Source organism: Cyprinodon variegatus, unplaced genomic scaffold (assembly GCF_000732505.1).
Source record: "Cyprinodon variegatus isolate N-32 unplaced genomic scaffold, C_variegatus-1.0 Scaffold859, whole genome shotgun sequence".
NCBI classification, from domain to species: domain Eukaryota; kingdom Metazoa; phylum Chordata; class Actinopteri; order Cyprinodontiformes; family Cyprinodontidae; genus Cyprinodon; species Cyprinodon variegatus.
In genome coordinates this window covers 37,045-48,163 of record NW_015151312.1, presented here as the reverse complement: position 1 = coordinate 48,163, position 11,119 = coordinate 37,045, and the positions used below count along the sequence as shown (strand labels likewise).

General features: G+C 35.6%; 1 protein-coding gene across 1 annotated transcript in view; it reads right to left on the bottom strand.

Moving 5' to 3' along the window:
- gnao1 (guanine nucleotide binding protein (G protein), alpha activating activity polypeptide O) overlaps window positions 1-10,708 on the bottom strand; it is a 32,903-nt gene extending 22,195 nt beyond the window's left edge. Inside the window, exon 1 of the mRNA XM_015397385.1 lies at window positions 10,548-10,708. Coding sequence (XP_015252871.1) covers window positions 10,548-10,696 — 149 coding nt within the window. The 5' untranslated portion in view covers window positions 10,697-10,708. The remainder of the gene's footprint in view (window positions 1-10,547) is intronic.
- Between the last annotated feature and the right edge of the window lie 411 nt (window positions 10,709-11,119).

Below are 11,119 nucleotides of genomic sequence, written 5' to 3'. Positions count from 1 at the left end.
ATATATATATATATATATATATATATATATATATATATATATATATATATATATATATATCATATACAAAGGATGGAAATTGAATAAGGAATAACCTTTCTAAATACTGTATCTGATTAGAAAAAGTATTTATAGTCCGCCTACCTATGTGGAGATAGACTATAAATACTATAAATGCCTTTTCTAATCAGATAAAGTATTTTAAAAGGTCATACTTTATTTCAATTCCATCCTTTTTGAAATAGCATTTTCTTTTTGCTTTACCCGCTTGATGTACCTTTTCCGTGACCCTTCTGGCCCCTGAGCACCAAATCAGATTTATGAATTTTGTTGTAGAATTTCAATTTAGAAACAGGATTTTAAAATACAGTTTACAGTTAGCTTTTCAGAATTAATTTTAAAATGTGCAATTAGCAAATGCTTTTGAAAATGGATTTCAAATCGTCTGATTTTTAATGTGAAATTTGCAATAGCTTTTTTTCTTTTTCAGTGACTCTAGGTCCTCCATATAAAAGTGGTCTTGCTGGGTTTTTTTTTATTGAATTGTTTGACTCTTGATTCATTTTATTACAAAGTATATTTTCTTGATTTGCTTGCAAAGTATTACAGTATGTTTTAGTCTTCCACCCAGTTGAAGCCTGTTATGGTGCAAAATACTTTATAAAAAACTGATTGTTTAATTCTAAACATTAAATATAACAAAAACATCTAAACATATTGGAATATGTATCTTGACTCACTGTCCCACTACACAAACCAAATTAGTCTATATTAAGAGCATAAGGTTTTAAGATGTGTGTTCATTTTAGTTTTATAGCTAATTAATATAATGGGGATTTTATGGTAGCAGCCATACAAACAAACAAGCAATTAATTTCCTTTATGAAGATTGAGGCTCCTATCTTTATTTAAACTTTTGATAATAAGGAAATCATCCAAACTACTTGAAATTTAAGAACATACAGAGACTAGTATTTACTTACTTTGCTTGTTCAGTAACTGAGTTACAGTTAATTCTTTTGGGAAAAGCAACTATAACTATTTGGTAACGCTTTCATTTACAGTACATCAATAACCATGTAAAACATAGAAAGTCACACTATATTACTTGGTAAAGAGAAAAAACGATTACCCTAAAAATTAAGGTATATAATTTGAAAGTAATTACCTGCATATATTTATAACAATTGTATGGGACTATGTAACAATGGAGACTTTTGGTGTGTAAATACCATTATGTTACCAGATAAGAGTTTCTATTATCCGCCATCACCTACCAACTGCTTACAAAATAAATTATAATTTATGATCAGGCAAATAAAGCATTATAAAACTGAACTTAAGTTAAATATAAATAAGAGTTTAGTTAATAAGATTAGCTTGGTGTCTTCTAGCTTTGGTTTCCTGTTATATGCCAAGTAATAAATTGCATTTTACTAGATAATAACACATTCATTTATTGCTGTCGGTGAAATTGATATGAGTTACCTGGAAATGATTGTTTGAAATCTAAGAAGTCTGACTTTACCATGTCTGCCTAAAATTTGAAGCACAGCACTTATCAAAATTCTCTATAAAGTTTTCCTTGTTCACTAGTAATATAGTGTAACTTGCTATGTTACTACCATGTTCACATAATGTACTGTAAAAGAAAGGATTACCAACTACTTAATTGCTTTAAGCACTGTGCCTAACACAGCTGCCTATATTACACAAGACAAAATACTGAAACATTCAAGAAGTTAATGTGATCCTGCAAGTTGCTGTATGCCATAAGGAGCAGCCCTAAAGAGAAAACACTACTGTATATTCACAAATTCTTCCTTACCATGTCTACTACAGGGAAAAGAGTCACTATGAGGCCTCTCGGTATATTTCTACAACCCCAGTCTCTTGATAATTAAGTTAGAAAGGTCAGTCAAAGTTCAGTAATTGTTTCAACTTATCCATTTGTCTTTCACGACCTTTCCTTCAACACAAGGCCAACCCCTCTCTGCTTCTTCTGCTTGCCGCTCAGCCTGGAGCCTTTTCTCCATAGTGAACTTGCACTTACATTAACACACATGTCAGCCTAATTTTAAGCACAGAACTGTAGTTCACATGAAAGACTTACAAATGGACAGCAAAAAAGATCACATTTAAATCAGCCGAGAAAGGCCTATATGTTTTCTATCTGTGTAGCCTGGTTTTTAGACAACCTATAGTATCTATGGAGATGCTGCATGAGTGTTTTCTCCTTAGACCAATATTGCTCCTCATGGCGCATTAAGTTGATTAACTCCAGACCCCTGAGTGTGCTTGCCTCATTTCACTGGTGATGTGCAGAATTATAGAGTGCTATTAAAGAGCAGAGAGGCTATTGTCTGCCTAAGAAGAGAGGCTATTTGGTTAAATAAAGCCAATTATATTTTCATTTGGATCAACAGTTTAATTTTCTGTACGAATCAACAGTTTATATCTCATCCTCTGACTTAGAGCTGTCTAATATAGTTGGCACAGGAATGATTGTGACTTTTTGAAAAAAGGACTGGTTCATTTTGCATCCAACAAAAAGTTTTTAACAACATAATAATATAATAATAAAAAAAACAAAAAACTAACCTTGGTCTTTAGCGGCCTGTGTTCCTCAGCTAACCCAGTAAGGCTTCTTTTGCATTTAGCCGTTTGGTCTGAAAAGGCCGTGGAGGAAGGGTGACTTTGTGATTGAATCAACTTTGTGTTTATTCAATTCAATTCCGTTTATTTTTAAGCAGCAAATTCACAAAACATGTCATGGCACTTTAAGGAGAAGATCCAATCAAATCATAAAGACAGATTGGTTGAACATTTTTTAAAGGAACCCAGCTTAGTGCATCAAGTCATTGACACCAACTACAGAGCCCAAAAAGTCACCTAAATTTACTAAAATAAGACTCCATTCAGTTTTATCTAATCGAAGAACATCGACCCTGTTTTTTGATGAGTTTGACCTTTTATGCTTTAAACCTGAATAATAAAACTAAATCACGCTCAGTCTCATACAAATGTTCTTACACAGCTCAAAAAATTGGGAAAACATTTTTTTAAGGTCTAAGGTGCTATGGACAGCTTATTCGTTAACCATTTGGAAACAAAATTTTACATGTAATACTATTTTTATTCATGTTTTTTGTTGCTTTTTTATATCATAGTTGCACTATCGGCCTTTATTTGAAAGTGAGCTGACAGAAAGGGACGTTAACGGGGACTTAGGTCTCCCCACATGGGTCACCTTCCTTATCCCTTCATCAATGCCACATCGCCTTATTCATGTTACTTTGCATTAATTACAAAAATAAAAATCATTGGTTAAAAGAACATATCTTAACTGTTTTGTTATACTTTTTCAGGGCGCTGTGTGACTTTTTTACATAACTGCTTCAAAGAAGGTCAGTACAGCTGACTGAATTCATTGTTGTTGCTTAGTAACCAGCTTGCGGATGGTTAGATATCACCCTTTGGAGGGATTTACCGACAAAAATTTACTTGTGACTTCTTCGTAAGCAGAGCCGACACAATGAGAGCAGCGTAAAGAAGAAAGGTTCCAGTTATTACTGAGCAGAGATGAGCAAAATGAGTAGTGGACCAAAGCTTATTCCAATGAGGAACGGACACATTCTATCTTTTTAAAAAGACAAAACATTAAAAAGTTCGCAGCACTGATTTAGTGCTGTAATAAAACCACCGTAGGAGATACTGCAACATTTACAGTTGTCGTGTTTAAAACCAAAATGGAATAGAGCATAATGCACAGTCCAATTTAAAATGGAAAGAACAGTTGGACATGTTTATATCGCTTTAAAACACAAACTTTCTGTTTAATCAACCTTATATGTACTTTTAAATATTGCAGATGCACAATAAAATAAATCAAATTAATGTTGCCGCAGAATTTAGCTGCCTTTGTGGCATTTAAATATTGTTCCCTCCAGGCAGCCAAACATGCATGTTATGTGATGGCCTTCGTAATTGTAGTCGTGTCACAAAAGCAGGAATGTAAATCGGAGACGGAGTGTACAGTATGTGCATTGTAGTAAATAGGTCAGAATACGCAGGACCTTTTCACACATACATAGAGAGAGGTGGCTTCAGGCAGGACTTGCTCCCCTTACAGTGCAGCGTTCTGCTCTCTATGGAAGGAGAACACGTTTTGCATGCATGTGTGATCACAAAGCATGCACATTGCAGAGAGACGTTGTTTTCTTCTGTAATTGAATAGAAAGTGGATTGTACTTAATTGTAAGCCTTTTTTAATAAAACTTCAATATTGGTTCAATGAGCACCAGATTACAAAAAAGGCTGTTCTAAAGGTTGCAAAGGATGAACTCCCAACAGTAGTTGTAGTTCTGTTTTGTTGTTGGTAGATCGTTCTGCTGCATTTGATACTGTAGATCACAACTGTTTATCAAATTGTCTTCAGCACTGTGTGACTGACACCTCGTCTGAAAGCCTCACATCTTCTTTAAGTGACTGATCTTTTAGGGTACCTATAAATCCTCCAGTTTTCTTAAACTCGCCTGCGATGACCCACAACTGTCAGTTCTTGGTTTGTTATTACTCTCTATTTGTGTGCAAGCACTTGGTAACATCATCTCTAATTATGTCATTTGTTTTTTTCACTTTTATGCAGGTAGAATCATGTCTATTTAGCCAAACATTTCTCTGACCTCCCTGTAATCCATGACCAGTAAGCATCAAGACCTTCATGACTGAAAATGTCATTTTGTCAAATAGTGCTGAATTAGACATGAAAGTTTATGGACACAAAGCCAACAGTAAGCCTGTCATACAGTGTAGTTATTTTTGTTTGTGTTACACTTTTGAGAGAAAGAATCTGGGAATGGTCTGATCTACGCTTTTCAAATGACTTTAGTCATATCAGAAAAACTAAACTTGCTACAAAAAAATCTTTTTCCAGTAAATTCTATACCTTTATTTTTTCCGTGTGTTATTCATCACAATTATAGCAATGATGATTTGCTGCTAGGCCTCAAAAAGCTCTTGGTCCTATACAACTAATACAAAACACTGTATCATTAACATGAACACATTAAGCCAAATAACCCTTCACTTCGGCTACCTGTGAAGTTCAGTACTAGTTATAAAATCTGTTTTTAAATCTTTGAATGAACTCAGTCTCAGTGCATCTTCCTGATTCTCCTCTTAAAAGGAGTGTTAAAAGTAAATTCATGAATTTTCCAAAGGTAATCTTGTAACAGAAGCTTGATTAGCTATTATGGTTTGGGCTCCTCTAGTAGAATCCTCTCCCACTTTAATCATCTTTTAATTATTGACCTTGTTGTTACACTTTGTTTCTTCTTTTTCTACAGTGCCTTTGTATTTTATTACAGTATATACAGCACAGTACATTTTTTGTATTTAATTACCTGTGCGATGCACCTTGCTTTAAGTGTAATACAAAAAAGTACATCATTATTATTGATATAGTACATCACAGAGGATCTTTGCTATGCAGAAATGGCTGGAGATTTCTCTTGTGTTTGAGGATTTCTCTGCAAGAAGTTAGTGGTCTGATCATGTGACATTTGTCCTATTGCTTCACTGAGTGGGTACTCTGTTCTGATGCACAGGACACAACATAATAGGAAGAGTGCATCAATCTTTAATGTGACATTTAACACAGACACACAAACTGACAAATAAGCTGGAACTAAAAGGATCCTACTTGAGTTTATAACATCCGGTCTGCATCAGCATGGACACAAATCTGACTCATTCTTCACCGTTTATTGGCTTCAACCTCCAAGTGCTGCTTGCTCTCTACTGTGTCGGTAACTCTACTTAATAAGATTTCAGCAATTTTAAAAAATGCATTTCGGCTCATCACTCTGCTTTCGTTCCTTATTGCTTCCAGTTACTGAAGCAGATGGTGCGTGCACTGTTAGCCTTTCTGTGTCTTTTCAGCCCTCATAGTTAAGCATACCTTTTTCTACAGATCAAATGCCCTTATTTCCCAGACTGCAATAGTATCACTGGATGAGTTTACCTTCTAACTTTGCAACAGCAAATTAAACAAAGTTGAGACACTGTGGGTCATTCCCACTGGCTGCTCTGAGCAATGTGTTGCTGCAAGCCTTGTCAGCTTGGCATCATAATCAAAATAGTTAAGTATGGATACTTGTTTCTGAAAAGAGGTACTTTCCTGCCATGTATGTGTTTGCAAAACATGTTATGATATAATTTAATGTGTCATTTTAATTTTTTGTGCTTTATACAGAGGGATCCTGACAACACAGATTTTGTGGATGCATCATTTTCTTGCACATTGGTCAAGAATATACATTGACTTTGTTTTTGTGTGCACAGTGTTCAACCAACAGTAAAGCTGCTGTTACACCTTGTGCATTTTTTTCTGTCTGCTGGCTTATTACTGTAATACCTTATTTTAGACTAATTATAAAGAAGTGGATGAGATTTAGGGAAAAGCAGAGCCCTGGAATGTCTGTGCTTTTGATCACATCTTGTTCTGATTGGCTTGAATGTAAAGTGGGATCAAGTGCGTGGAATCCAGTGTATTCATCAAGATTAGGTACATTATGTGTGCTAAGACTTTACTTATCCGATTTACATTTGATATTAATTGATTAACTGACCAATTAAGAATGAGATTGCTCTAGGAGTCCCCCCTAAGTTGCTAGTTCTTAGTGGAATTGATCAGAATGAGTAAGCAGTCACTTTCACTTCCAACTGTCCTACTTCCAGACATAAATGGATCTTTTTATAGAGCAGACAACTTTGTCCAGCATTAGACTAGGTTCTGTTATTACTTGGTCTCTGCTTTGACATGTTAGTTAAATTTGCATCAGTTGTGCTGTACTGCCACACATGTGTTGCACATACTGTATTAGAGCAGAGGTGCTCTTAATGTGGAATTCAACTTGTTTAAATACCAATGTTAATGCAGCTCATCTGGTGATCAAACTTAGAATGCTACAGTTTAAATGTATAATAAATTATAGCTACTGCATATTGTTTCCTCTTACATCAAGGCAAAACAAAAAAATAAAAAATTCCATTTAGTTTTTTTATACTCGCACTTTGAGATTTTGAAGAATAAAATAAAATATTAAATCTACATCCATAAAATTGTACATGGTATAATAGTGACAAGCATTCAGAAAGCACTTAATGCAGTTTTGTTTGTAAGTATAAACACTCAATAAACTCTTAAGTTATTGCCTAAATAGCATCTATTTAACTGTGCAGTGGATTTCTCTGATTTGGTTGGAAGGCAAGGATGTGAGAATATGTAAAACGAGGAGGGAATTTGCTCAAAACATTTGTAACAAGAAAAAAAAGACAAGCTGGCAACAAGTTCAGTAAACTGGAATACTTTAATGAGTTCATGCACATCAGAGAACCAAGTTTTAACATTCCTCTGAGAGCAACCAGAACCACCTGCTTAAAAGTGCTGCTAACAGGTCAAATTCTGTCTCATGACTGACTGACGGATTTTACACTAAAAACAGAGAGCTACATCCCAGCTACTGCCCATTAAAATGAAGTGGTAAATAGTCATACAGCACGTCAGAGTGACATACCCTGTATTTCAGTTATAGTTTATATGTCTCTACATTGTTAATCATGTATTTCACATAGTTTATTTCTGTTTTTTAATTCAGTCACCCAATATAATGTGCTTATTCTGTGTATGAAAAAAATCTTTTTTTTCAGTCAGTAATTACAACTGGCCAGATCCTCTTGATACATAAGAAAACTCAGGTTTATAAGAAAAGGGCGGCTTATCAATTAATCATTAGTAGATCCTTAAGATCAATAAACTTTAGATACATTTAATTATCAATAACTTGCATCCCTTGTTTTAATCCATCAACACATAATAATTACCAGATTTTTTTTTAATATAAATTTCTAACTTCTGCACACACATAATGTTATGTCCTCGTGAAAAACAGATTCAGTAATTTAGCTGTGTGTTACAGCCTGGATATAAAAGCTGAAATGCTCTGCCACACATCAATCTCAACTTTCTACACTTCATCATAACTGAAACATTTCACATGCTTTCCTTTTTAACAAAAAGAGCACAATAAGGCTGTGACTGAGCACCAGGGGTAGAATTATTTCAATTTTTTTACAAAGCAAGTAATCAAAATTTACTTCTAGCCATCAATGATTGACTTAACTACGCCTTTTCTCCTTAGATTTCTATGCTAGTTGGTAAATAAAACATTCCTGTTTGGTTTGTGATTGTAACACAGCAAATGGATTTCTTGGTCTGAAGATTGAAAAATTCTTTTCTAAACTTTCAAGCAGAAAAAAAAAGAGTTTGTTCCATCCATCCATCCATCCATCCATCCATCCATCCATCCATCCATGGGGTACACCCTTGACAGGTCGCCAGTCTGTTGCTGGGCAACACTCTTAAGGACAATTTAGAGATGACAATTAACCTAACAGCCATGTTTTTGGACTGTGGGTGGACTCCGGAGTACCTGCAGAGAACCCACAGGGTTCTCACTGGGAGAACATACAAACTCCATGCAGAAATACCCCAGGCCGGGAATCGAACCCGAGACATTCTTGCTGCAAGGCAACAGTGCTATAAACCGTGGCATTGTCCCTTAATGGGTTCATTTTTGAAAACACAGTAAAATGGATTTCTTGGTCTGAAGATTAAAACATTTTCCTAAACTTTCAAGCAGAAGAAACCAAAATCCATTCCTTAAAAAAGAAAAAAAAAACAATAAATAAAACAGCTAAGCACAAATTTTAATTTTGATGGGTTTGATTCATTCATAGTTAGATACGGCACAGGGGTGAGTGGTGCGATATTACAGTAAGATTTGGTGTCATGCAAACCTCTCTAAACCCATCATTTGTTCGTAATGATGGCATCTTCTCTAACTTACTGTTCTATCGCTGAATCCCTGAAAACACCACTACTCCACTTATGATGCCACTAGAATCTAGGTTTTTATGTAAAGGTTTTTAGTTTGCATTTGGAACAGATTATGTTCTGATTGATTACCCCACAAAAACAAATTCAAATGAAACCAACAACTTTTCAATTCTATGGACCCCAGTCTCCAGTTCTTATGTATCCATTATCATATAAAACCAAATGTGTTGATGATATACAGCAAAATATTCTACACAAGGTACAAGATAAAAGAATAGACTGTTTAAGTCTGACTGAAGAACATGAACTGTGATCGATTTGCTAATCTGAGGTATGCAGATAGTCCAGACCCAAATAAAAACAGGTGCTGAAAGAAAAAAGGATGTGGCCCAATAAAGATGGCCTTCGTTCTAGTCACTTTGGCTGGTCTGTTTTGACCTTTAATGTTCCGCTTTTGAAAGTCTTATTTTTGATCAAAACAAATTGTTCACAAACAGGCCTTTTCCTATCTGAGCATCCAAACAGATGCGGAATAAATCAGGACCAGGGGCCATGATTGATCATGTGCTGCTAAAGCTGCAGGGTGATAATATTTAAAAGAAAAACAATGAACTGCAGTGTGTCTTTGCTTGTGTTTCAATGTGTGGGTTGTGTTGTTAGGTGGCAACAAATGAGTCACATATCGATCTGGAATGATACAATCTGCAGGAAAATACCAAAGGCATACAGTACATATATATCTAGTCCTAGCTTGGTAAGAATGTAAATCTATGTGTTTATGAAGTTAGTGACAAATCAAAGTCATATCTACATGGTGTAATTTATAAGCATTACAGTTATTATTATTGTGTACAAGCTCTGCTTTCTCCAAGTAAGGCGCCACTAAATCTAAGCTGACTACAAATGCAGCAGGTAGTTAAACCTGTGGTCCAACGCAGAGGTCCACCCTGACCCACAGTGGCTGAGGGGTACAAACATGCTGCAAATACATAAATGAACAGAATACAAAAAGGACTGCAAACACAAAAGAGTTGTTTGTTTTCACATTTGTGTGTTAATCTTTCCTAACAATACAGTATATTGCATTGTATGTGTTAACTGCATATTTGTGTATCTAAAGTGCATTTAAAGGATAAAATATCCTCAGTTAAGTTCACTGCCACCAAGTTATTTAATCCCACCAAATGTTTTTTTTTTTTTTTGTCCCTTTTTTGCGCCAACTACTTTATCCCACTGTTTGTTTTGATACCCCGAGTACAGACTCAGGTAACAAGTAGGAATCCTATTTATTTATTTTACACCTGGAAATGTAATTTATATGAATTTACCTTTATGGTTTGTTAGTTTGTTACAGAATAGAACTGCTGGTTAAATTCAACCATCTAAACCGTAACAGTGATGTTACGTTACTGTATTCAGTTGAGCGTTTGAAGCAGTTCAGTTACAGTAAAAAACTTTACATCCCTCTGTTCCTAACAAAACAAACAAAAAAAGGCTCTAAGAAAGGGAAACGTCATAAAAAATAAAATAAAATGAAGCAGGAACCTAAACAACCTTGCATAAATGCCTAAGCATACCTAAGCCTCCAATGCCCGATTTCTAGAACTTAACAAAAAGAGACATAAAAACCAAAACATGGACGTACTACTGGGCCGAGTCGTTGAGCTGGTACTCTCGGGCACGGCTGAAGCACTCCTGGATGCCCGAGTCAGCCCACAGACGCATCATGGCACCCAGCAGCTCGGCGGAGTACGGCTCTGTGTCCTCCATGCGACTGACCACGTCACACACCATCTTGGCATCTGCCTGTGAGACGAACAGAGAAGGGAAAGAGGTTAGCGTTCCATAACCTAGCGGCAAACGATTCCTCAGGCAAAAACAGCGCGCAGCAGGAAGTTCACCTGTTCACCTAGACTAACAATAACTTATAATGTGTTAAATATAGCAGAGAACAAGGACAAAGGTCAAACTGGAATAAATGACACAAGCCCTGAAAACAGAGGAGAAACTAAACACATGCAAATATAGAACAAAAACACCCAACAGAGCTGCTCTTAGAGAGGAGTCTCATTAAATCTATTTTCATCACACTTCAATTTGGGCAAACCTTCAAAAGAAGAAACCCCGGACATTCAGACTGAAGTGGCTTTTAAAAGCTGCAAATACAGAAGACCGAGAGAGCTGGAAATAGATGAACCGTTCTGGCATCCCATTCAG